The sequence below is a fragment of the Pavona decussata genome, unplaced genomic scaffold (genome assembly GCF_977016875.1).
Source record: "Pavona decussata unplaced genomic scaffold, jaPavDecu1.1 SCAFFOLD_134, whole genome shotgun sequence".
Classification (NCBI taxonomy): Eukaryota; Metazoa; Cnidaria; class Anthozoa; order Scleractinia; family Agariciidae; genus Pavona; species Pavona decussata.
In genome coordinates, this window is record NW_028145547.1 from 5,754,855 (window position 1) to 5,781,991 (window position 27,137).

At 39.4% G+C, this 27,137-nt stretch overlaps 3 protein-coding genes across 3 annotated transcripts; 1 reads left to right on the forward strand and 2 right to left on the reverse strand.

Annotated features, from left to right (window-relative positions):
• Positions 1 to 1,213, forward strand: LOC146467946 (substance-P receptor-like). Its single transcript, XM_085125345.1, has one exon. It carries the CDS (start codon positions 200 to 202, stop codon positions 1,211 to 1,213), a length of 1,014 nt encoding a protein of 337 aa, XP_084981471.1. The 5' UTR covers positions 1 to 199.
• Positions 1,214 to 1,264: 51 nt separating this feature from the next.
• On the reverse strand, positions 1,265 to 4,775 carry LOC146467947 (neuropeptide FF receptor 2-like). Its single transcript, XM_085125344.1, has one exon. It carries the CDS (start codon positions 4,280 to 4,282, stop codon positions 3,167 to 3,169), a length of 1,116 nt encoding a protein of 371 aa, XP_084981470.1. The 5' UTR covers positions 4,283 to 4,775; the 3' UTR covers positions 1,265 to 3,166.
• Positions 4,776 to 8,505: 3,730 nt separating this feature from the next.
• Positions 8,506 to 27,110, reverse strand: LOC146467948 (uncharacterized). The gene is made up of 7 exons (XM_085125619.1): positions 25,438 to 27,110; positions 23,153 to 23,239; positions 22,476 to 22,655; positions 21,211 to 21,630; positions 14,793 to 15,014; positions 14,184 to 14,348; positions 8,506 to 8,951 (listed from the first exon to the last, which is right to left on the reverse strand). Exons 1-7 carry the CDS (start codon positions 25,490 to 25,492, stop codon positions 8,824 to 8,826), a joined length of 1,257 nt encoding a protein of 418 aa, XP_084981745.1. The 5' UTR covers positions 25,493 to 27,110; the 3' UTR covers positions 8,506 to 8,823.
• Between the last annotated feature and the right edge of the window lie 27 nt (positions 27,111 to 27,137).

Here is a 27,137-nt window from a genome sequence, read left to right on the forward strand (position 1 = left end):
CAAGCGATGAAATGATTTCATTTATTGATGATGCAAAATGTAGATGAATGAAACAATCATTGACCATCTCAGTGCTTCAAGCGATTTGGTCATTTCGCACCTGGCCACTGGATTATCAGTTCTCACTACGCTGAGTTTGTATAGCTCAGCTCGTAATTTCGAATGAACTTTGGCAAGGTCTTTTTTCGACTTTTCCACCATGAACAACAGCAGCATTTTCACGAACGACACCTATAAGGCCGGAGAAGAAGATGAGCATCGTGATGGTTGTCCTCCGAGTGGGGAGAAAAACGTCCTCGAAAACACGGCCAGGATAACAGCGTTCACGGTGATACTAGCAACGTCGTTGATTGGAAATGTCTTCATAATAGTTATCACGCGACGGACACAGCGTATGCGGAAGATGACTGCTTACGACTTTGTTGTCAACATGTCCATCGCAGATCTCTGTACTACAGTTATTAACATGCCTGAGTCTCTGGCAGTGGAAATACGAGATACAGACGAGTGGTTACCAGGTGCTGTGGGAGTGGTATTGTGTAAACTGTTGCCCTTCTGCCAGCAGGTTTGTACATTTTGCTCAATTCTCAGTTTATTGGCAATCGCAATAGACATGTTTTTTGCTATTTGCCTTCCTCTTAAAGGCATTTTAACTCGAAATCGCAGCAAGATAATCATCGCTGGTTCATGGCTTATACCTTGTATAGTAAGCACGCCGATGCTTGTCGCAAATAACGTGATTAAAACAGAAGGGTTGATTCTATGCCTTGAGGAGTGGCCCTCCCCTTTGAATTCCATGAACGCCTCCAGGGACTATACAATAATTCTATTTGTGCTGTTCTACTTGCTGCCGCTGATCATCATCTCGCTGTCGTACGGAAGCGTCATGTACACTCTTTGGAAGAGAAGGCGTCCCGGAAATTTTTCTTCCCAATCTGATACAATTTTCTCACGAAGAAAAAGAAAAGCACTGAAGATGTTCATCGCAATTGTTATTTGTTTCGCGATCTGTTGGCTCCCTGAACACGTTACGTTTTTCGTTATGGCTAACGACGACGAAGTTTACAACTGTGGCGTCACGGAAAATGTTTATTTTATTTCACTTTTCTTCGCGCATGCTATAAGCGCGTTTAATCCATGCATATACATCGTATTTAACAAAGACTACCGCTATGGCTTTAAACGAATAATCACTTCATGCTTTAAGTCGTAAAGAAAACCCTGCGTATTACTGTCTAGAGGCTAGAGACGCATAATACTTATGAACTTTCACAGCTGAGAAAACAATAGTGTTTTCGAGAATGATGCATTATGCAGTGAGTGACGCAGGCATACTTCGAAAAAGGAAATCCGAGGCCTCCTTTGAGGAGTCAAACCTAAGACCTTCTATTATTAGAACGGATCTCAGGGGACCTTTGGATGTCCCACAGTTAAAAAGAAAATCTTATAAAAAAAGAACAATGTTATGACATTTAGCTAGGCTGCGTTCGATTGCCCTTATTCCGGAATAGGAATACATACGTACAATGATGACACGAAATCCATCGTAAGAGGTTTTTGGAGTTGCTAAATGACAAAATATCTCTTAAATTATCGTGCAAGTAGCTGCGAAGGTTTGCAAAAATGTCTTCCCAAATTTTCTTAAAAGAGAAATCTAACGGCTATTCGGCTTGTTCTTATTCAGTACGATCAATCGAAAATTGTAATACATCATACGTTTTCGTAGGACAAAAACTCAATCTAATTGCGGAAAAGGGTTGACCCAAGGAATTGATACAGTTAGAGGCTCCTGGTCACGGGCTCCTGTTTTCTTTATTTTGTTTTTTTCTTGGTTTTAATACGCTTGATGTTTCCTCGCCATATTTCATCATAATCTCCAATCAAAACACTGTAAGCGATCGACTATAAAATTTTGCTTTATTGGGTTTATAAAACGATCCCAGTGGTCATAGAAACTGTCCAGACCCCATAAGTTCTTGGACCACTCACACCAAGGAACCAATCCTGCCCAATGTTCCGTGTCATTAATATGGATTTGTTCTTCTCTAGTTGCTCATAATAGGCCACTTTCATAATGGTGTCATGTGACTACAAATACTACAATTCATGCCGATCATTTTGTTTTCTTTTCAAATACAGCTTTTGTAACTTCAGTGGGATGCCAGAGTGCATGCAACAATAGTTCTTATTAACATGACAAACCAAAAACACTGAGGAACTCTGATAGTTGTAGTGAAATGACGCCAACATGCATGAAATTGTCCTGTGCTACTTTATAGCCATGAAACTGAGAATCGTCTTAACCTTCGGATGAGACGGGAAAATAAAGGGCTTTGTTAAGACAAGAAACTGGAAACTATATCAACCACTTGAGTGTGGGCTGTATTTTTTTAGCTAACAGTGATTGAAATTTCAGCCCTTAAAGTCCACGCAGAATTGCTAATAAATTTTGAAGAACAGTTCACATCAGACTAGGTTTCAACATAAAAGGAGATATCAAAGTCATTGTACTATAAGCAGCTGTTGCCATTGTTTCTGTGTTGCTTTCTTTCTGCGGTCTGATTTTAAATCCATGTCAATGCCCTGGCTTAAATTTAAAGATTTCGCTTCTTCAACTCACCGCAGATTTTGGCTGAGACTGCTTCCGAATTAAGCTGTTTAATTGCAATTTGATAACTAATTGGTTTTGCTTCCTTACATGAATATTTCTGGCCCATAAAACAAGCAGAAATATTAACTGTGTAATTTTGTGTACACTCGGTATGGAAAATCACGCTAATTCGAGCAATTGAATCGCGCTTTTTTCTCAATTGAACATGTGTTTATTTTGTGCAATCTATTTTTTATGTGCAACTGACATTGTAATTAAAGGGAACAAACCTTCAAAAGTTCACAATACATTAATTCAGATATCACTTTACTTTTAATTAAGACATCTAAGAAAGCTTTAACTGGACGCAAGATTTACACTTGTCAGTCTTACATTTCTATATGAGATTTTCCAACAGTGTTTTCATTGACGAGGTTGACTTTTTTCTCTGTTTCGCATTTTTGGCTAGTTGGCGGCATAACGATGTCCTTACTTAGTACAGAGTTTGGGATTTTGTCGCTGGTAGAACCATCATTTTTGCTTTTATCTTGTGCTGTTTTCTGTAAATACATGCCATTAAATATATTGACAACGGGTTGTCTTTTGTTTTGAAACGCGTACTGCTCTGGTGTCAACTCTGGACCGGTCAGAACTTTCTTCCGTCGCCGGTTTTTGCAAGCCGTGAAACATTCGAGCACAGCACTGGAATATTTCCTTTAGTCCTTTTCGATAATTCTTGTTAAACATAAAGTAAATGCATGGATTAATCGCCGCGTTTGAGTGCATGATAAATAAGGCGCTGAATTTGAAGTTAAGTCCGTCTATTTCTGGTGGCGGTGGTTTTAGATCCCAAACGAAATGAATGAAACATCCAAAAATCGTGCTGGGCGTGATACACGAGATGAAGACCACGACCACGGTAACAACCTGTTTTAAGACCTTTCTGTTCTCGTATTCGCGTCTTTGTCTTTCTTGTGACGAACGTTCAACGGGTCCCTTTTGCCTCCAAACTTCAACGCCAATGGCGGTGTAAAGTATTGTGATTACCGCGATTGGGAATAGGATTAGGACGATGAAGATAATCAAAAAGTAAACTTTCTGAGTGGAGAACGTGTCGAAAGCCGGCTCCCACATGCTTCTGCAGTAGGTCACGTTATTCAGTATGTACAGTCTGAACGTGTAGAAGTAAGGAGAGTGAATTCCCATCGCTACGGTCCAGATTACAGCGATGATAACGCGGCACATCTTGGGGGTGATTATGGCGGGCTTGAACGGAAACTTCACCGCGTAAAATCGATCGAATGCAATAACGACCAAACTAAGTATGGAGACCGCTGTTGAAATATCCTGCGTGAACGGGACGATCTTGCACAGGATGCTGCCACCAATTCCTCCAACCAACCACGTACTTTGCCCTGTGATGATCTGCGCTGTTTCGCGCGGCACGGCGAATAACGGAAACAGCAAATCACTGATGGCCATGTTGGCGATCAGATTGTTCGTCGTGGTTCGCATTCTCCTGCTTCGGTATATTATCGCTATAACCAGCGTATTTCCCACCAACGACATCAACATTATCACGCAGTAAAAAAACGTTTTTGTTACTTTGGAGATCACCAGTTCCCCGGTCGATGGCTCACTTTCGGCATTGGTAGTAATGTTGCCATGAAACGTGCCGTTGTTAAGCGCCATAGCGAAGATTCTCCGACCGTTGGCCTTTTCTTTCAGTGATGCAATATTTTAAAGTTTTGTATCAATAGTCTTTCGATATGAAGTACAAACTTATGACTAACTCACCGACGGCTTCTTCGCTGCACTTCACAATGCCTTCGAAAGTCTGAGGTTTCCCTGGAAGCCTGTTAAATTGGGGCAGACCGAACGCTTAGAGGGAAGAACTGATATGTCATTTTGCGCAGCTCTAAACGTGTACCGAACTCGTCTTTATGTCTTGAGCTTGATTGATGAGTGTAAACGATTTATGTACTTTGCGATGTTAGTGTTTCTGGTGACCGAAATAATCACTAAAATCTTCACACGAGGACTCACTTGTTTCCCGACCAAGTACCTGGGTGCATTTACAGCAAAACACAATTTGTTCCATTATCTTGAGCTCTTAGCTCAAGTGCCGAGAAGCGTCTTTTTGTCCATTCACTATCTAGTAATCCCTTTAATGCTTGTGTGCCACCTGCCTGTGCTTTGGTATAAATTAAAACAATAACAAGACAGAAAATGAAGCAAATTGTAATTACTGTGTTCTAATGTAAGCTAAAGGAATTGATATTTCTTACCAGAAGTTGTCGGTAATTCGCCAAACACTGTACTGAATTTTCATATTGATTTATTACAAAAGCAGCAAAACAGAAAGAAAATTAATGTCAAAGAAAGCGTTTGTTTTCCGTCCAAATTTGACAGACGGTTTTGACGTCCAAGGGAAAATTAAACATCGCAGGATTAAACAGTAAAATGCGATTTGGACGCATAACGGCAGCTGCGCCGTCGAAAAATAGGTTACTCATTTTTGCTGAATAGAAAGAAAGCGAAATGGTTGCTCACAAAACGTTTATTAAGTGGTTTTCACTTATAGACAGTGAATGCAGCATTGAGTTAAAACAATAAAAAATAAGTCCAACATTTTATCGTTAGGGTGTTGCAACTAATCTATCAATCTAATCTCTTGTACGGAATACTGCCGTAGAGCATCGTTAATGTGAACGAGGTCCACTAAGTAACATCCTCCACTGTTCGAAGAAATTTGTGAGCAACTTATTTTTCTCGTGGCTGAAGAAAAAAAATTAACCACGCAATACACCAACTTGAAACAAACACTGAGAGGACTAAACGATAGTTTTGTCTTTTCGCAAAAATATCAGTATTCTAAATCTCGATATGATTTCTTTTTGAAAGCGCCGTTTCCTACAAGTTGAAGTGTACGGAATTAGTTGCCTACAGAAATTTGTTTAGGACTTATTGAAATACGTACACTGTTTTCTTGAATTAAATTTTCCTCATTGATTTATTACATCTGCGCACAACCGTAAGACTTAATGAAGACATTTTCTCCATCGGTTGTAAAAGGTGTTAAGTTTATAGCATGTTTTATAATCCTTCGAAACACATTCCGGAAATCTCTCATCGAAATATTGCACAAAAACGTTTTGCGGTAATGAATCAAAGTAAGCCGCCGAATTCAGTTCTCGGCCGTTTTTAAGATCCAGTGTCATTACTTTTCCCGATTTCATCGTTTTTTGCATATCCTCTACAAGGCCGGTTGCTTATATTGCCGCGCAAATAACAATAAAGTTGGGGCGTAAATAAACAAATATAGATTTCCTAAATATCAAAACTTGGAGCATGTAGGACAATCCAATGTGTAGCAAAATTTTAAATTTATTGTTCAAAGAGCAAATTGCTGAAAAACGAATAAATGAATAGCCGCAGAAGCGTTTTGGTCGTCGAAAAGGGTTTTACAAATGAACACCAATAACTAAAATTACTTACGATAATGACTTAAACTTGAGTGCCGGTGAGTTGTTCTTGCTATCGTTGTTGTTGTCGTTGTTGTTGTTTTTTTCATTAATTATTACAGCGGCAACTCTTAGGCCTTTTTTTATGCTGGAATAGCTTGTCATTGAAATTTTTAAGATAGCTTGCCTTAGAAGCCTAGTGGTGGATTTAAAAAATATATTTTTAAATATCAGGTATATCGTTGTGCAGTTCAATTTCTATGAGCAATCACAAATGTAAGATATTATTGCGCGATCACGGCAGATGGGCTCATAATTTCAATAAATAGCCAGTACGGAATTAATTTAATTCCAATGTACCAAAACCTCTTTTCTCCATTTACTCTCACTGCCATTTCGGATCCTTAATTTGGGATCCGTTTGATATGAAAAAAAAAAAAAAGAAAGAAAGAAAAAGAAAAAAGAAGAAAAAAACCGTCCAAGAAAAAAAGAAAAAACCAAAGGATTGAGGGAGTATTCTGACAATACGGAGGCGCAATAAGCCCACATCCCTTTAAGGAACCTGCTGCTGCTTAATGTAACACAATAATTGAAAAACCAGGCAGGATTTGCATGCGTATTTTCAGAAATTATTTGGTTACTGTGGTTACTAAATGTACATGTTATCGCTTCCTTTTAATATTCTTTGAAAACGTCGTATCAAAAGATCACTGCTTTGGCTTCCACTGTGTACTTCCCAGTGTTTGTCAAGAAATTAATTGTGTACTAAAAAAAGAAAAGGAGTTTGGATATTTGGATTGCACAAATTTAACTGCGATTCGTATTTTAATCAACTTGTAAGTAATCGATTCGGTTGGCGGAGAACTCAATAAAACCAAACTATGAACTCATCTTAACCTCTTGTCATATTCGACACATCGCAATTCTAATAGTGTTTAAAATCGAGATTGTATTTCTGGTATCACATGAGGACGCCAGCAGGATTTTTTACTGGGGCAGCGCTTGATACGTCGCCGCAAACTGGTAAGTTGCCCTCATCTCGCTTTCGCGCATGAACCGCTGGGAGGGTACTGCTGTGCAGTATTAGTTTCGTTTAGCGTCATTCTCGTCCCCAGTGCCCTACTGGTCGCTCAACCGGCGATTAGCCTTGACATGAGAAACGTGGACTCTGAAGAAAGACAATTTTCCTGCCCTAGGTTTTTGGACTTCCAGTCTTCATGTAACTGTCTTTGTTTTTAAGAAATGCTGCTTAAATTTTGACCAATAAACACTTTAAAAATACAAAACAGAAAAAATAAACAAAATTCTAACAAATTTCAGCGGCTACTAAAACACTTTCGACCAATTCTTATTCTCTTTCTCCACAGCCCTCCGTTTCTCACGCCAGCGTTCCGACGGTTAAGAGTTTGGAGGGCTCTGGGGTAAAGAATGGTTCCAATGAAGTGGTCGCTACGATCGCAAAGCAACTTGGTATTTGTTGTAATTTCATCTCATTTGCACATGTTCAGCTCTCATGTGATCGAGGAAAAAACACGGGTTTTCAAAAAATGTCGCGCCGCTGTTTTCTCAAATCACTCTTTCCTAGTTACACGGGCAGTCTGAAACAGGGAGGGAACGGATTCTGCCCGAAGTGAGTTAACTTTTTTTAGCAAACGCCGTGAAAATTTTTTCTGGGGACAATTTTTGACAGGCGATTTTTTTAAAAAATAAAATGTTTCTGTTTTAAATGAGGAAAGGAAAATATTTCGTTACTAAATACAGTAAATTTTACGATTCTAGCTCATTCTAGTGTTGTTGTATTGGTTTTGATTCCTTTCTCGTTCGATTTTAACGGTTTACTGACTTTTAGGGAAAATTCAGAATCCAAGATAGCCGTCTTTACCACGTCTTGTGACGTCATAACCTCTCGCCACGGACCTTAAAAGAAATATCTCTAGACGTACTATTTGTCCTCCAAGTATCATTGTGCTTGCTTTGTTAGTCTCGGAGTTATGGAGGCGGGAGGAATCCCCTTCTCCAGGCCACAGAATACAAAAAAACCCAGGCCTAGAAAGGGCTAAAATTGCCACAAAAATCACCACTAAATCGCACAGAAAATTTCACCGTCGTGCGTAAAAAGGCCCATTACAGCGTAGCCTATAAAAGAACCAATTCCAAGTTGACATGAGAAATAAGTACGTACGTACAGGAAAGTGATATCTTCGGAAACTCGATATAAGTGGTTTGCATCGCCACCATGTTGGTGGACAAAACGAAAGAAAATTTGCTCACAAAGTTTGCATAAAAATGGCAGGTAACTCCCAGAGGAGAAAAATCTTATTTTTCCTGTCCACCAACATGGCCGCCATGACGTCACATGCAAACCATCAATTTTTAATCACAACTATGACTTTGTTGGTTTATACATGTTACCGTGTTATGACTACTCAGGGAGTTTTCTCAAGTTTAAGATGTGTTAAACGTCTCACTTTATTATCTGACACAAAAAAGTAATCGTTGTCGTATGGAATAAAAAGTATTTTTTACCAGCAAAAGAACCAGTAAGCTTCCGTTTTTAGCATACAAAATCATTATTCAATAATTCAAGTCACTGCTTAGGTCTGTGGTACGTTGCTGCTCTTTACAGTTTACCAATCGAAGTTTCCCACCATTAAATCGTCTTTAAAGAAGATCTTATTGCATTCTGACCACACACTTATATAGCAGTTAATACAAATGTGTTCACTCATAGCGAAAATGGATTCACGGCAGCCGTTCTATATAATATTTTTAACCCAACAGTTTACTGTAGAACGTGCGACTGCTTTCATTGGGCTGGAACACGTTGTCCATCAGCTTCCCTTTCTCGTTTCCCGCTGGTTCATAACGAGCTACAGCCACGAAGCAGGTTCGTCCTGCTGCAAATGAAAAAACAACAAAAATCTTCAGTATAGATTCTTAAGGAGAATAATGTCTGAGAAATAAAGTCAGGGCGTTTTGATCGTGCAATAATTTGAATCATTTGTCCCTACGCTGACAATTATAATCAACTATTTCTTCTTCTTCTTCTTGTTCTTCTTCTTCTTGTTCTTCTTGTTCTTCTTCTTGTTCTTCTTGTTCTCCTTCTTCTTCTTCTTCTTCTTCTCCTTCTTCTTCTTCTTCTTCTTCTTCTACTTCTTCTTCTTCTTGTTCTTGTTCTTGTTCTTCTTGTTCTTGTTGTTGTTGTTGTTGTTGTTCTTCTTCTTCTTCTTCTTCTTCATCGTCATCATCATCATCATCATCATCATCATCATCATCATTATTATAATATTGATTAATGATACGTTTTAGATTCATGAAACTTAAGAGACAGTCCGCGTTAGATTCGACCGGTCAATTTGGGCCAGTCGTTCGATTTCCTTCAAATTTTCAGCAACAGACAAAGTTGATATAACATTAATGAAAACACATTTCTTTTGATTCTAAACTCAACAAGACCCGAAATTTTGAGGCGAATGTTCAACCCTCCCGAATCCCCGAAAATCGACCTTTCACCGAGTCGAAATTAACCCGTTTTCGGATGTTTGCCGCCGAAATATTATTTATCCGAAAAACCTTACATTTATACCACGAACACATACACTATACTTCTTTACAAATATGGTATATAGAACTCATATTATTGAGAACTTTTATAAGGAGGGCATCTCAAACATACCGATGTTAACGATTCGTGCACGGAGCGTGTCAAGTGCTGCAACAAAAACCAACATTTCTCAAAATTCTGACTTACTCTGGAAGTCTCGTGTATTTTTTCAAAGAGTACTAGGATAGTGTCCTTAAACTACGGAATAATATTTAGTGGATCTCTATACTGCGAAAAGATACGGCCGCAACAATTTTGGGCAAATCTCTTATTTTCCGACACGTGTTGTGTGACAGCGATGGCATCCCAAGGCAAAACATTTTGACTTTTTCTGTCTTGACCGCAACTTAAAGTAGACAAATGCGTTTTAAAAGGGTAAACAATTAAAAACGTACCTTAAAAGTTCCACTGTTTTGCTTCCAAGACTTCATGTTTCACCGATAAACTGTGAGCAAATTTGATGGCCGTGTCACGGTATTCGTGACACGGGATCCGTGTTCTTTATTTGTTGGCTTGCAGGCGATGATCATGCTGGCTAAAAACCTGAACATCTTTTTAGAGTTCCGTGAAATTAGTTCTGTTATTCAACCGGGCACTCTGCCGACCAAACAGTCTTAAGTTGCAGAATTTATATCGAGGAAAGACTTTTGAAAGTTGTCGTCCATCTTTGTTTTGAAATAACAACCGCTGACCGCAACAACACTTCCGGTCTGATCGAACCGGAAACAGAACATCGTCTACAGTAAGAAGTCGTGCACTAAATTCAATTTCTACTGTTAATTACTTGATTATTTCTAGCTTATTTTCTACTTCAAATGCATACATGTTTATGCCGGGCAACTCATTATTTAACCCTTTTACGTTACCTATGATGTATTTTACTAAAATAATAACACTGCGAAATATATAGAAATGAGACCTTAGAAAGGTTTCAACAGCAACTGCAAATTTACGAAACTTGCAATAAATGAGACGTCAGAATGGTCTCATTGAGAACTGCGAATTCCAATGTAAAAGAAGAAAATGAAGGAAACTGCGAAAATTTGCAATTTTCAGTTGAAAATCGTAAACTTTGTAGCGACAATTTCGTCCTTGACCGGCATACCGCTACAAGAGACTCAGGCTAGCAGAGTTTTTCTTTATCTTGTTTGTTTCCCGGGGGTTTTATTTAGGCTAGACTTTTCAGCGGCTCTCCTGTTTGCTATCTCTGAGAGCGACAGGCAGCTGCATGGAAGGCAATCATTAAAAACTGAGTGTACCTAAATATTATTCTGTCTCTTAGCTAAATAATTTTACAGAAAACACGAACATTTTTCAACAAAGATAGCCAAGTGCTGAACCAAATCCTTCTTTCTGTCCTTTGCTGTAAATGGGACTTTGTAATTCTTTAGAATGTTCTTTAGCATTGAAAAAACAAGTTTGTTGGTTTTCCGGTACTGGCAAAGGTGATAGTAGACGTCGTAGTAAATGGGATGTAGAAGGCCGATCTCGTCAACAATGCATTTCACCACTTCTTGTCTGTTGCTTTCTTCTTCCTCTTCCAGTATTTCTTCAATTTCTGTCATCAGCTGCATCTTGCCCTTTCGTCTTGGATGACACTAGCTGAGAGAAAAAGTTCTTTATCTGAACAACTGTTAGCCATTCTTCTCTGGAAAAGCGACGCTCATTTTGTTCATCTCGGGCGTTTCGCATGTCTGCAGAGACTTGTTTTGGGTTAGCCTTCAACCCCGTTCGTTCTCCTTAGTTAAACTTTGCTTTCAAGTAATCCTTTACATTTTCAGAAAAACGAGTTGGGGCACGTGGCTTTGAAAGGGCCCATCCTCGCGTGAGATTTGAGGGTCTGGTTGCCTGTTCTGAACCACGGGCGCTCTCTCTCGAATTATTAGAAGCTTCTTGACTGTCTTCATCTACTGTAGAGAAACGCGCGGCCCACTCTCTCCTTAGTCGATCATAAATACTTTAATTCATTGGCTTCTTTCCATGATCTCCGCTTTCAATGTGTATTTCAACAGACAAGAAGTGGTGAACTGCATTGTTGACGAGATCGGCCTTCTACATCCCATTTATTACGACGTCTATGACCTTTGCCAGTACCGGAAAACCAACAAACTTTCACAGTTTAATGTTTCAATGCTAAAGAACATTCTAAAGAACTATGAAGTCCTATTTACAGCAAAGGACAGAAAGAAGGATTTGGTTCAGCACTTGGCTATCTTTGTTGAAAAATGTTCGTGTTTTCTGTAAAATTATTTAGCTAAGAGACAATAATATTTAGGGACACTCAGTTTTTAATGATTGCCTTCCATGCAGCCGCCTGTCGCTCTCGGAGATAGCAAACAGGAGAGCCGCTGAAAAGTCTAGCCTAAATAAAACCCCCGGGAAACAAACAAGATAAAGAAAAACTCTGCTAGCCTTAGCCTCTTGTAGCGGTTTGCCGGTCAAGGACAAAATTGTCGCTACAAAGTTTACGATTTTCAACTGAAAATTGCAAATTTTCGCAGTTTCCTTCATTTTCTTCTTTTTACATTAGAATTCGCAGTTCCCGGTGAGACCATTCTGACGTCTCATTTATTGCAAGTTTCGTCAATTGTAGTTGCTGTTGAGACCTTTCTGAAGTCTCATTTCTATACATTTCGCAGTTTTTCGAAATTTTTTTTTACAGTTTTTGTTATTATTTTAGTAAAATTGCCGGTTTTCACATGACGTCATAAAAAACTGAAATTCTTATCTAAACACAATTTTGGGTTTTTATCTTCATCACATAAAAGAAAATATAAAATACCATCGGCTTGCTTGTTTTCAGAAGGATAGCATTTTTTTTAAAAATAGAGCAGTTTGAATTTTAGATTTTTGCGCAGTGCGTGACAGAAGGATTGCTGCTCCAAACATGTCACGAATACATGAAAACATCGATTTGCCTCGTGTTTTATTAGGTCTCATCGGCTAACATGTAATAGAAACGTCTATGTTAATGTGTGAAAGTTCAGCAGAGAGAAGAAGGGCTTTGAAATAGCCAAGGTAAACTCCAGATGTTTTTGCTGGTTTCCGGCCGCCATGTTGGTGTCCCTCAGACGGAACACCAACATGGCGTCCCCGTACTAAACTCTGTAATTTTCCGTGGTACATTTTCTTGAATAACTCGTTTTTGAGATATCGCACGGCCCTGTGGCTTTCACAAGTTGTTTATGTATCACTCTTCTACAACATATCTATTTCTTGACTTTATGTATTGAATTGTTAAGGATTTTATTTTTTTTACTTGCGTGACGATGTGTGAGGTGAAAACCACCAATACATCTTAGATAACGTAAAAGGGTTAAATAATGAGTTGCCCGGCATAAACATGTACACCTTTGAAGTAGAAAATAAGCTAGAAATAATCAAGTAATTAACAGTACGTTAATAACAACAAAACTCTAGAAATTGAACTTAGTGCACGACTTCTTACTGTAGACGATGTTCTGTTTCCGGTTCGATCAGACCGGAAGTGTTGTTGCTGTCAGCGGTTGTTATTTCAAAACAAAGATGGACGACAACTTTCAAAAGTCTTTCCTCGACATAAATTCTGCAAATGATGACTGTTTTGTCGGCAGAGCGCCCGGTTGAATAACAGAACTAATTTCACGGAACTCTGTAGCGTTGTTCAGGTTTTTAGCCAGCATGATCGTCGCCTGCAAGCCAACAAATAAAGAACACGGATACCGTGACACGGCTATCAAATTTGCTCACAGTTCATCGGTGAAACATGAAGTCTTGGAAGCAAAACAGTGGAACTTTTAAGGTACGTTTTTAATTGTTTACCCTTTTAAAACGCATTTGTCTACTTTAAGTTGCGGTCAAGACAGAAAAAGTCAAAATGTTTTGCCTTGGGATGCCATCGCTGTCACACAACACGTGTCGGAAAATAAGAGATTTGCCCAAAATTGTTGCGGCCGTATCTTTTCGCAGTATAGAGATCCACTAAATATTATTCCGTAGTTTAAGGACACTATCCTAGTACTCTTTGAAAAAATACACGAGACTTCCAGAGTAAGTCAGAATTTTGAGAAATGTTGGTTTTTGTTGCAGCACTTGACACGCTCCGTGCACGAATCGTTAACATCGGTATGTTTGAGATGCCCTCCTTATAAAAGTTCTCAATAATATGAGTTCTATATACCATATTTGTAAAGAAGTATAGTGTATGTGTTCGTGGTATAAATGTAAGGTTTTTCGGATAAATATTATTTCGGCGGCAAACATCCGAAAACGGGTTAATTTCGACTCGGTGAAAGGTCGATTTTCGGGGATTCGGGAGGGTTGAACATTCGCCTCAAAATTTCGGGTCTTGTTGAGTTTAGAATCAAAAGAAATGTGTTTTCATTAATGTTATAGCAACTTTGTCTGTTGCTGAAAATTTGAAGGAAATCGAACGACTGGCCCAAATTGACCGGTCGAATCTAACACGGACTGTCTCTTAAACATTTGATTAAAAGTTCACCTCCCAAAAATTCTGAAATATTATCAGTCAGTAAACAGCCATTACCTTTGTCCTTAAAGCTCGCTCTGCCAAAACCAGCTTTAGAGGTGTTTTTCCATACCATCTGTGTAAACCTTTCTGTCGCTGGTGTAAGTGACCTGGCATTCCAGTTGAATTTTTTACTTTCGTCGTACCACAGATTTGTGGCTCGAGCTCCAGTCAGAGGAGAAACTTGTACCCAAGAAAAAAAAGGAAAAAAGCTGTTAACACCAGTTATCCAAAGTTCATAGTAAGGTTATATGTATTGTGTAACTTATGTGATTAAGAGTAATACATTTTACGAGTCCGTTGACGTGTTTCGAATGCACTTGTTGAGGTCGATCATTGGTTTTCGCCTACACACCTTACTAAAATTATCGACATCCTAGCTAACCAGTGACATATTCAGTACAGTGAAATTCCCCTCACGGCTGCTTCTTTAATTTTGCTACTCCATTATGTTGTTACGGTATCTTTAAGTTGTTCCGAATCCCTCTTATTCTGACATTGCTGTTAAAACTGCCTGATTTTCGTGGCCCTCTTATGCTCAGATTAACGGAGCTACAGTAAAGGGGAATTTTATTTCAAATTTATCCTGTAAACGGAATTCTAAGCTTAAAAGAAATAAAATTATACCTTTTAAAGAACAGCGAACAGCAATGTTTTCTCCTTTTCCCACTCTATCTTGTAAAGGAGAATGCGTCAAGTTCCTTTGACTTGCCAGTTTCACAGCAAAACTCTGAGCCTCTCTATTAAGCTTTTCATCCTCCCTCAACGGCTGTACCCTATGAAGCAGACGCTTGTTGTTGTGTGCGGAAAGGATTTGTTGTCTGAAAGCGGCCAATTCTGTGCCTTGTGCTGTAGACAAAAACCAATTTATCACTACACGCGACTTTTGTTTGTTCAAAGCCCTCGCTATGCTGTTTACTAACAGCTAGCAAACTACAAACAACAACACTTTATTTCATAAGGGAAGAGAACGTCATGCACTTAGCTTCCCTCAAGTAGCAAAAGCTAATCGAGGCGGGAAACGATTACTTAAGACAATTTACAGAGCTCAAAAACGATGATAATCAAGAAAAATAGTACAGTCGAACCTCTTTATTACGGACACCAAGGGGACAGGAATAAGTGCCCGTATTATAGAGGTGCCCGTTTTAGAGAAGTAGGCTTTATATGGATTTTGGTCTCTCGGGGACCAAGTGAAATGTCCGTAATAGAGAGGTGTCCCGTATCATGGCGGAACTCCCGCGCGCGCCTTGCGGCGCCCCATAGCTAAGAGATTTTGGTAAACCCATCAGTGCGAGAAATTTTGGTTTGGTTATGACGTCACTTCCGTCCGACCAACCGTACAACGTACGTACGTACGCTCCTCCATGTAAGCAATTTGAAATGAGACACTCAAACCTTTTGCTGCAAATCAGGTTTTTTTCGGCGGGAAAATGCATGGCCAACTGCGTTCTGTTGGGGAGTAGTTCTTCCACTGAATGAAGTACTCCTCTTTTCTTCCTTGCGCTCGTTTCGCGACTATACGCTCAACTTCGTAAACACCCATGACAGTGGGTTTTGCCTTCGGTCGGCATTTCAAGCTGCAGCCACGCTCGTGAACGTCATTCAATAATGATGCGTAAAAGCCTGGTGGATGTCTCAAACGCTTCGACATGTCGTCTCCAAAGGTCTTTTTTTTTTAAGAAATTGGATGGAACTTTTATATGTTTTTATCGATCGAAACGGATCCAAATATGAATAAATAAATCAACAAGGAAAATAATGTTTCCTCAGGGGTAAGTCTGCTAGAGGCGGGAGCTGTTTTTTTTTTTTTTTTTTTTTGGCTTGTTTGGGCGTACCTAATTTATTTCACTTTTCCCATTCTCCTGCTCAAAAGAATGACATTGTTTTTTTTTTTTAATTCCCTCTTGGATTCTGGTTCTGAACAGTTTCAACCGGTCGAAAAACGGCACGCGACTGTGAGGTACTTGCACACCTAACGCCCGGCGTATCGAATTCGATAATTGAACGGTCGGCAATGTAACTCAGTCGAACTTTCGATAATCAGTTAGTATAACCGAACATTGACATTTAGTTTGATATTTTTGGGGACGTTTTTCTATTTATTCCCTTCAATAAAGGTTGAGAATGATTACTCTACTTAAGAGATGGATTCCGAACAAAACCTGATCAGATTGATTTCGATTGCATTCGGATTTTGTTCGATTGGTTCGATAATCGAACTTACCTATGATCTCAAATGTCGGCAGACAACGAGGAATGAAAGCTGGTCGGATGCATGGCGCGCTTTTTTATGTTATATCTCTGGGTAGCTTCTAACAACTTAATAGATGGCAATAAAAAGCAAGTCTTTTATACATTTTGATCTCAATAAACGGATCGAAATTTGAATTTTTTTTTTTGCACAAAAAAAACTTGTTTCCACGTTAGTCACCAATTTGCCGTCGTTCGGGATTTTACACTTGTTTTTGGCCTTAAATTCTTTTCGCTAAGTGAAACGCAGCCAGAAGTGTAATCTTTCACCTACTATGAATACTACACATTAAATGCAACAGGAACTGGTGTTGCTCGGCTCAAGCGGAGTTCTTAGATTATTGTTCTTTTACCGCTAGCGGCGCATGAATAGATTTTTTTATCCCGACTGCTATTGTCAATTTTATCTCACCTTCGCACATCTAAAAGTTTGATTGACAGCACCTATTTCAACGAAGTGAACACGACGCGAGCCCGAAACAACGAAGCCAGTTACCTGTTACTCCCGTGGGAACAACTCACCATCTTTATGCCTCATTTTGCAAATTTTGGCACCGTAAGTACGTGTCGCGAAAGACAATAGAATTGTTGGCGATGGCTGCCGGCCGGGTTTGTTTGGCAGGAAATTGCATCGCCAACTGCGTTCGAGAAAAAAAAAATTTTTTTTGAAGACGACGTGTACGACAAAACACAAACTCAATTTATGAATAAGTCTACAAACATGTAAAGCAAAGAAAGGGAGATAGAAAGAGATCGAGAAAACAGGCGACGGAGAAGCGAAGTTCCACGTCAAAGAGAGCGATTGAGAGCGGTAGCAAACAGGCGAAACATGAGTGACGAACAAAGAGAGAAAGAACAGGAAAGGGTGCCGAAAAAACCTTGTGTTGCGGCACAGGGCTTGAGTGTCTCATTTCACATTGGCTTACATAAATGAGCGTATATGCTGTAACCCAGGTTGTTTTTCGGCGGGAAAATGTATGGCCAACTGCGCTGCCGGCCGCGTTTGTTTGGCGGGAAGTTGCATCGCCAACTGCGTTTGAGAAAAAAACAAAACAAAAAAAAATAATTTTGAAGACGACAAGATACAAAGTCAACTTTTATACGTGACCAACAGCAGGAGAAAGAGCAAGGCAACTAGCGGCGGGAGAAACAAATCGACTGGCACATCATCAGAATCTGGAAGTGAAATCATTTTACTCCGATCCGGCGTCACGAAACGTTGGATTTTTCCTCTTGAAGTGAAACTTTTCCTTCACTTAACGTTGTAAAACGAACGGAAAAACCAGCAATGGAATAGAGGGACTGGTTATTCTCAGAAGAGGCAAGTACATTCATGCAATTTTGTTGACAAAACTTTGCTAGTTTGCTGGTTTGCAAGATATTGTTTTCTTGCAGTTTTGACACGCCGTTTAACTTAAGCTTAAGCTAATACTGCTAACTTCAGAACAGTATTTTAAGCTCATTTTTTCGGTCCATGTTAATTATTTTCCTTGGAGTTTTATTTTCTGATCTTGTCCAATTTTGCCGTCAAAAGCGGGAGAAAGAGCAACGCGGATCGCTGCGGGAGAAACAAATCGATTCTTTTAGCAGCTTTTAGAGGCGGCACTTCATAAACAGCGGCCGAACCTTGAAGATAAATTATTTTACTCTAATCAGTGTCTAATCCGGCGCGATGACATGAAATTAAGATTCGATGGATTTTTCCTCTTGAAGTGAAACTCAACGTTGTAAACGAACGAAAAAATCAGCAATCAAATAAAAGGACTGGTTATTCTCCAAAGAGGCGAGTATATTGATGTGATTTTGTTGACAAAACTTTGCTGTTTTTGCAAGATATTTTTATCTTGTAGTGTTGACACTGCAACTTGTTTAACCTCAGAGCAGCCGTTTGAGCTCATTTTCCGGTCCATGTTCGTTATTTCCCTTGGACTTTTATTTTCTAATCTCATTCCATTTTGCTTCATTTAAAAAAAATTGATTCTGAGCCAAAATAGTCAGTCAAACAAACGTCTCCCGACATTGTATCGTTGGCATAAACTACTGACAATTTTTTTCGCATATATTTCTGACAATCTTGACAGAGAACAAACAAAAATACTTAAAACAGTAGGATATAACCGCAAAGATTAAGATGTGTGAGTAATTTTCACTGAAAGTCTTTTCAAAGAACGTTAAAAGCGAATGTAAAATTAAAGTGTGATTTCATTTTCATCAAAACAAAGTTTACGCAAAACATTAATGCATTCGCTTGTTTTTTGTGAATTTTTCAAAGATCGTTGTTTAGTTTATTTCTGTACTTATTGCTATGAATTATCACAGTGCTTTTTTCATTTATTACTCAAAGATATATTTGAAGTGTGTTTTTTGGTTAGTGTATCCATTTTCTCTGCGGTTTATAGCGTACGGCCTTCTTGATAAGCAAAATTTACTAGGCAGTGACAGTGCCGGTAGTGCGCGTTGGCTGTTCACAAACCGTTTTGCCTCGATCATCTTAAAAACTAAAAACAATAATAAAAACAGAAAATATCATTTTGAGCCATTTACTGAATTCCGTTTTAATAACACAGAGGGCAAAATGTTGCTAAAACTATCAAGGAACTTCGTAAAACAGTCAGTAACTGACACTCATCGAAGGCGCAAGCAAACCAATGAACAAATTATTTAATTTTTTCGTAGGGTACAAAACAAACAAAACCGACGAGAACAGTTCCCATTAAACACATCTAATTAAGATAGAATACAAGTTTAATCCAGGAGCAAACTAACAACGATAAATCAAATGTTAGGCATCAATTAATTGTTCACCTGCGCTGTGAAGCTTCCTACGGCTTGGAAATCACACGAACATAGAGCGATACTAAAATAGCAAACGATGGATCCAAAGAAGGAACTTGCGGAGTAATTTCTTCCTGCTCCTTCCTCCCATCAAAAGGACACTTTCATGCTCGGTTATCGTTCGTTGAAAGCACTTGGACGCCATGACTGATTTCAGTTTCTCAACCAGACAAAATAAAATCAATCCGATCCAAGTCTTTAGTTTTTGACACAAATAATCTTTTGCTGTTTCTTGTGAGAAACACCAAAATTAACCTTTAGGAATTTCCCTCCGAGCTGCAGCACTTGATTTCCATCTATTTTTGGTACAAAGAACCCGGCTTAAAGAGTCGAACTTCGAAAGAACCTCAAAGAACTGGTGTTTTTTTTTTTGGACACAAAATGCAGAAACCAACAAAATGTAAAACTGTCGTGCTCAGCCAATCAGGAGCGAGTATTTTCGCCGCTCGACCAATCAGGAGTAAGTAATTTTGCCCTCGGTGAAAGGAAAATTACGAAGAACTGCCCTCTGTTACAACAAATCAGCATTCAGTAATTTTGCCCTCTGTTTTACATTGTTGTTGTTGATGAGCAGTTAGCTGCATATGCATTAAAAAATGTACTCTATAGCTGCAAAATTGATGAGGAACTCATAAGTACGTTCATACAATAAGCAGACTTCTATTGTGGAGCTCCGCTTTTAGGCTTGGCTAAATATATATATTAGAGGTGTCTGTAAGGAGAGGTTCCACTGATATTAATTGGTAGCAATTTCACTAATACTATGGAAACCTTTCTTCAATTCTTATTATTCCCTTGATACTTTTTCTCGTGAGAACAGATCTAGGAAATTGTTTAAAAGATTGCTTATAATCATCACCAGACCCATCAAGTCTTTGCATGTCAACATTTCTAAGAAGTTGTCATGATTAGCATTAATAAATCTCCGGAAGAAGTAGTATAAAGTGGCTCAGCGTATATATAGCAAAGGCCAGAAAAGAGAGAATTGGAAATGTGGAAATCGAACAAGAACTGAATCAAGCATTCAAACAAGATATACCCATGAGCACAGGGCAGTAGATCTCATTACACTTCTCTAATCCCATGCATGATGCTCGACACCATGTATGATATAGCTGTCATATTCAGCAAACCAGTAACAAATTTAGTTCTAGTGAAGCCTGTTAGAATCTGCAAGGCCAAATCGGAAAAACGAAATATCCAGATCACAAGGGCTGGAAAAGTGCGAAAACAAGCTGTTCTACTACATGACACCATAATCCCAAGATTGTTTGTTGAAAAAATCGCAGGGAGTCAAAGAGGATCGGCCTCAGAAGGTCAAATATCAGTTCGACTTGTAACTCTATTCCAGATCGACAATATTTTTGGCAGGAATGTGGCATCAGACATGTTCTCATTTAAGAAACATGTAAAACAGGAAAACGAAAATCCTGTAGACAAGAGAAAACATGTAAAGACAGACAAGAGACTCGTTTCCACGCTAAGGGTAGATAAAGTTCGCAGCCAAAGAATAGATTTCCACGTTCACAGAGAGTAACGGAGGTGCAGGCACGGTACTGCAGTGGCTAGCGCGGCGGGCTTTAACTATATAGAACCTTACGGAGGGTCGGTTGTTCGAGCCTTCTTTAGATAACTCCACATTGTCTGTCTACCTGCAATCCATTACGGAAACCTTATAAACTGCTGGAGGCAGACTTGTATCCCATCCGGGGAGGGGGTGGTTGGGGGGCGGTGGGGTCAGAAAAACTTCTTGTTGCTTCATTGGGCTGCCTGTGACCCGAGTAAATGCGACTTCACCTTTTTTCCCTTTTCCATACAACGATCAATCGCCTGAAGACATACTAAAATTTCCTTAACCGTCGTTTAAATGGTTAAATGCCTGGTCGCTTTACTTTTCAAGCGTCAAGTACACTTCCCTGACTCTTAAAAAGATAAGGAAACAAATGGGGCAACCTACCAGGCATAATAGCTTTCACGTTTGACCGCACATTATGAAACCCGCGCCTTTTTGGTACAAGGAGAAAGGATGGGCCAATGCCGTAGTTTTTCTGTGGCTGTTGAGGTCCTAGAGGATTGCTCACCGGTGAGGGCTTTGCTGCAGATAGGTCACCTTGAAGGCCGCCAACTAGAGGACTGCTCACCGGTAAGGGCTTTGTTGCGGATAGGTCACCTTGAAGGCCGCCACCTGCTAACAAACCGGACGGAGGTAGTGTTGAGACGTCTTCCTGGGTGGTGGCTGAGTTGAGATTAGCGTTCGGAGGCACGATCTTCACCTTATGGGCAACATACTCCCCCGTGAGATTTGCCTTTAACGCTGGTTTCGGTGTTGCATCATCAGAAACGACAGTTAGCGTTTCTGACTCTTTGGGCTTCTTTGCTAAAGAAATGAAAGCAAGCACCGGCTTAATGTTTACACCAGCACGTATTTGAACATAAAGTGGATTTGACACATTGTTTCACAATCCTCCACAAGTCACTGGAAAGAAACCGAATGAACCTTAACAGCATTTCTTCCAATGCCAATGAGCTTTCATGTAAAAAGGGTCTAATTTAGCTTGGTTTTTTAAGAATTAGTTGTCTCTGCTGTCTTTTATGGCGTGATGTCCTCTTAACGCGTGTACCGGAGGCAGATAAAGCAACTGGAAAGTTTCCACCAGTGTAGATCCCTTCATTTTCGCGGTACCTGACAAAACGTTCTCAAGAGAGCTAGAGGCCATTCACTTCCGACTACAACTTATTTCGCACGTTATCCAAAATCAATCCTCTTCAGCGAACTGAAAACAGGAAAATGTGATCGTAATGGACTTAGAAAGCGCTCCAAAGACAGCTTAAGAAACAGCTAAGAGTGGCTGGACTCGCTGTAAGATGCAGCAACAGCAAGGATCGTAAGATTGGGGTAGGTGGCGCACATCAGTTAATAAGTTCGAAATTAAAAACAGTCAAACCATAAAGTAACGGCATTCAAGGTGGAAGCCATCAAAAGCAATCTAACAATGTTCACCACATCTTTCCTATATCTGCGTTAGGTAAAGAAACGCCTGTTGCGTTGCGTTAGGTAAAGAAACGCCTGTTGCGTTGGGATCTATAATTGCGGGCTTGCAAGAAGTATGCATGGAGTGACTTAACAAACTTAACCACTGTATTTAGAAAAGTGAAATTTAACCAATTAACCAATTTACTTAACAAATTTGCTGTGAACACTTAACACTGTTGTAGAGATACCTTGATCCATAAGGAGCCTTAGATTGAGTACTAAGTTGATCGCTGGTGGAGAGTCTGGTTTATTTTGCTCTGTCACTGGAAGCAGGTAGGTTCCTTCAGGTGCTTCTGACGCAATAGCAGCCGGAGCATCTGATGTTTCATGGCTGGTGTGAGTTTTCGGAAGCGGAATATGGATGGTGACTGAAATGTAAAATGTACACGTGAACAATATTATATCGGTACGACTTCCTTTTATGTTCGTAAATGCAGTAAAAATTAAAAGCGCTCCAGAAAACCTTGCGTCCTGCAGATGATTTCCCAAGCCACTGTGGCCACTGAAAGTAGAGCAAGCCAGTGCAACGAACCGATGTCGAGGCAAGATCTTATGACAAAAATGTTGAGCTGATTGGTTAATACGCGAGTTTTCTGAACCAATTATAAAGTGAAACGAAGACTGTTCTATAACGGCAGCGGGAGATCGGCCGGTCTTTTAAGGAGACCATTACATTGGTTGCCAACTTCTGTTTTCTTTAAACGGCGTTAAACATACCAGAATCATAACGTTTAATATGGCCGTAGTGGTCTTGATCACTTGTGGAAAAATCCACTCAGACTGAAAAATCCATTCAGAAAACCCAACAATTTCTACTGATTTATTCTCAACAACTGATTATATATTGTCTTATACACTCTCTTACTTGGAGCAGTGTTGATAGTTTGCGTTCCTTCTCCCTTGGGTTCTAATTCAAGAACAGGTACTGGAGAAATGCTCTTCCGGTGAATATCTGAAATAGAAATTGTATCACTTAGTTTTAGAACACGAAAGTAGCATAAAAAAGCTAAGCATAAAAGGATAGTTACTTTTCCTCTTTTTTCTCAGAGTCAACTAAGGTTATGGTTCCAACCTTTGTGTCTGCGGTCAAAACAATGAACCGTGATGCTGGATAAAACATAATTTTTCTAACGTCATTAAGCAGAAATTTGGCTACATGATGTTTTTTTTTATTTAATTTATCTTTCGTACAAGGCAAAAAATAACTAAACATTATGAGGAAAACATAATGGCATTTTATGTCAAGTCATTTCTCAACAGACAATAGCCCGCAGAATCTGATCTAATAGGTAGCCTTTTGTTTCCTCCACCAATCGAACGGCAGGGCGTGTTGGCTGTTAGTGTTCTTAATTCAAGTCTTACTATTTAGCTCCCTCTTTCTATCATACCATCATACCGTGCACGTCTCTTGACCTGAAGTGAAGTCAACTTTTCTTTCACCGTCCCTTCCGCCGGCCTGTGGGCTATTCACTTATGACATTTCAGGTGGTGCTGTTTTTCCCACACCTTTGCTAAAGAGATAGTTGTTTGTTTTTTTTATATGTTGGTTTAAAATAAAAACACGTCACTTTGGTGGCCTAATTTATTCCAACCATCTGTCTGTCCTTGCTATCTAGTCATACTCTCTTCAGCTAACAAGTGCTTCGCCACGTCCGCAGAGCTGTCTGTCCCGTTCAGGAGTAATTCAGCTCGTTAAGATAGCTTTACATAAAAAAAAATACACAAAAATATTGTTCTTTTGGAAATTGATATATCTAACCCTAGGGAGCGTAAACAACTAGATGTTGACTCATTAACATCATGTAGCACATTTAATATAATGAAGTTTTGATGTTTTTGTTGCTGCCAACTCAGGGCCAGCGAAGACGATAACGATACTTTGCTGGTCATCTCGGAGCGTGTCCTCAAAATGGCTGTGCATGATACTGGGATCAGTCTTGCCAGAGGATGTGAAGACCTCCGCCTACGCATATGATGCCTATAGGGTACCCAAGTAACGCATTCTATAGAACAGTGATAAAAGGAAAGCGGTCCTACACACCAACAATTTAGTTGATAGCGCTAGGCGGTCATGTAGCGGTGACCTCGCCTGGCAGACCCTTGCGCCATCCAAGGACCCGTCAGTTTCCAAGGTACTTGTTGCCTAGCATTTGCTGTGTGCCATCGTTGTAGACTTTGGGAGTAGGTTCTGTGATGCCAGTGGCAGGTTGAAGACAAACCACAGCCTTAACAAGACTGATAGTTAGTCCAAACAGTTTGGACCGCCTCTACCATCTTGCTGAGTATGAGCTGTAGATGATTCTTATTGTGTGCTTTGAGGACACAATCATCGGCAGAGTGTCTCAAGAATTAAATTTAATAGGTCGTTGTTACTAGTGTTTTGGCCATTGTAACAGGACGGCAGAGATCGAGCAGTGAACCGTTAACCCAATACTCCAGGTAGAACCCAATGTCCTTATCACTTACAAAATAGTTCGAGATGCAGATAAAAAATTGGTTGAAGAGATTATATTCTTGTTTTACTCCGTTTGAAAATGTCAAATGGGAACTAAGTATGTTTGTTTTGAAATAGCTGGATGATATGATGGGGGCTGCCTTTCCTTGGACTTTTATTCTTTGTCAGGCTAACGGAATACAAGCATTTCATAGGAGCAACTGTTATTCAATAATATTTTTTTTACATTTTAGGTCACAAGCTCGTTTCTTTATAGTTTAAGCATTTATGATTTTTCTCTTAAATCAGACAAAGAGGTAACATAGCTCCATGAACCCAAGTGGAATATACGAAATATTGACAGTATTGAGTCAGACTTACCGGTTACGGAGTAAATTAGATACAATTAGTTCACCAGGGTATACGTACAGATCGAATGAGTAATAACTTGGGTCAATCAGTCTTTCTTATGAAAGGTATCATTACACAATTAATCGCAATTGAACAATATTTATTCATCGTTTAAATAAACGTCAGTTTTTCTAAAGGGAGCTCCGTACAGTTATTACTATCTTTAGCCCATTTCCGCCCTCCTGGCATTCGGATACTCTCCCTTCTTCCAATAATTTCTTTTTCTTCATCTATATCTTTGATTTTGGGCGCTCACCAGTGTCACATATTCGTGTGTGAATGGTTAGAATGAAAATGGATCTTACCTGTTGCACTAAACACCACTCGTGCAGTCAGTGAAACCCACACCAAGAATATCATTGTGTCGAAGTCGTGAACGGACAGAAAGGAGGAGTACACTGTAAGCCAGACTTGTCCAGCTAAAATATAGCAAAATGGACTAAACTGTATATTAAATACACTTAAAATGTATCGGGGGTATGTAAAAATGGGAGACTTGAAAGAGCTGTGGTTTGGAAGCTGATAAGCTGATGTAAGGACAGTGAGATAAGGGGAAGATGGGTTTAGCTTCTGTCACGCCACCTGAACCGAAGTACTTTTTGCAGGTTGTATTTTGTTTCCTTATGAAAATGTCACCAGTTAATGACCTGAACTTGACCCATCAATAGAGGACAATGAAAAACAGCGAAAAATGTCTGTCATGTCTTCGATGAACATATTCTATAAGGAACCTGGTAATGACTAAAAAAGAAACAACATCCTTTTTATGTACCTTACTTATATATTCCAAAAATTGCAGTAGAGATTTTGTAGAAAATTTTTGGATCGGTACGCCAGGTAAAGGTCACAAAACAACTGATACGGCAAAACAAGGGGCATAAAAGTTGAAAATTGCTTTCAGTAGAAATTGGTCCCTTACTAAAGTTGTTCTACCGGTTTAAGGTCCAGGACGACGTCTAGGGGCCGGATTCATTAACCCAACCCTAATAAGTCAGATAAGTTGTGTCCTAAGTATTGTGTGAATAAAAATTAAAGTTCAATTGCTTAGGATTCATATATGGGGGAGCTTATGATCTGGCCCAAAGCCCATAAACATATACGAATTAAAAATGGTAAGATCATTATATTCAACCATCTTAATTGACCATCACCCGCACTAAAGCTTGGTCAGTAAGAAAATTTTTAAGTGAAAATTAAAAAATTCCTAAAATTTGCTGTGAAAATTGTCCGTTAATAAAGGGATCTTATGGATACAAATTATGCCTTGAACACTATAAATTAAAACTATCGTAAAAGAAGAAAAGACAGGCCATCTTTGAACTTTAGTGATGGCGGAGCTCCGTGCGCCGAACGCGTGCGCGGGGAGCACCATGGGTAATGAAATATGGTAACCCATCGATGCGAGAAATATAATTTTGGATTTAGTTATGACGTCACTGTCCCTCCATACGTACGTACGTCCGCACGCAGCACCACAGGAAAACCAATGCGAATGGCACAGCAGCGGAAGAAACAAAACGACAGAGCACTGGAAAATTAGCCTTTAATAGACGGCACATCATAAACAGCTTTTTAGCGAATACCAGCCGTAAAGACAGAGTATTCCACCGTTTCAGTCGTCTGTGTGCACCTTGTGGAAGCGGAAATTAGGGTTAGGGTTAGTACGTTTTTGTATTTGTTGTGACGCCACAAATTCACGCTCGCTGCGGGCTAAAAATGACACAATTTCATGAACTTTGCTTGCAAACAGATTACTCATCAGTAAATGGCGCATCATAAACACTTTTGTAGGGAAATTCATCCTTAAATGCAGAGTGGAGGCCGAGTGGAATTAAGGATTAATTTTCACGCGCCGAGAGCAATTTGCGGAAACTTTGAAAATACAAATGAAAAATAATCCTTAATTCTACGAGGACTCATTGCGCTTGCAGTTTATAACATAGGGTACAAAAATTTCTTAAAAACCATTGAGGCACTTCTTAAAACAATCAGCCCTGGAGTAAAA

What these genes read in the sequence shown, in the direction of transcription:
- LOC146467946 (XM_085125345.1), top strand. Translation starts at nt 200, where the DNA reads ATGAACAACAGCAGCATTTTCACGAACGACACCTATAAGGCCGGAGAA.
- LOC146467948 (XM_085125619.1), bottom strand. Translation starts at nt 25,492, where the DNA reads ATGATATTCTTGGTGTGGGTTTCACTGACTGCACGAGTGGTGTTTAGT. An exon ending in AAGGCTCCTTATGGATCAAG is followed by an intron (nt 21,631 to 22,475) that starts GTATCTCTACAA and finishes TCATTTCTTTAG; the next exon opens with CAAAGAAGCCCAAAGAGTCA. An exon ending in CGTGAAAGCTATTATGCCTG is followed by an intron (nt 15,015 to 21,210) that starts GTAGGTTGCCCC and finishes TTTTGTCTACAG; the next exon opens with CACAAGGCACAGAATTGGCC.
- LOC146467947 (XM_085125344.1), bottom strand. Translation starts at nt 4,282, where the DNA reads ATGGCGCTTAACAACGGCACGTTTCATGGCAACATTACTACCAATGCC.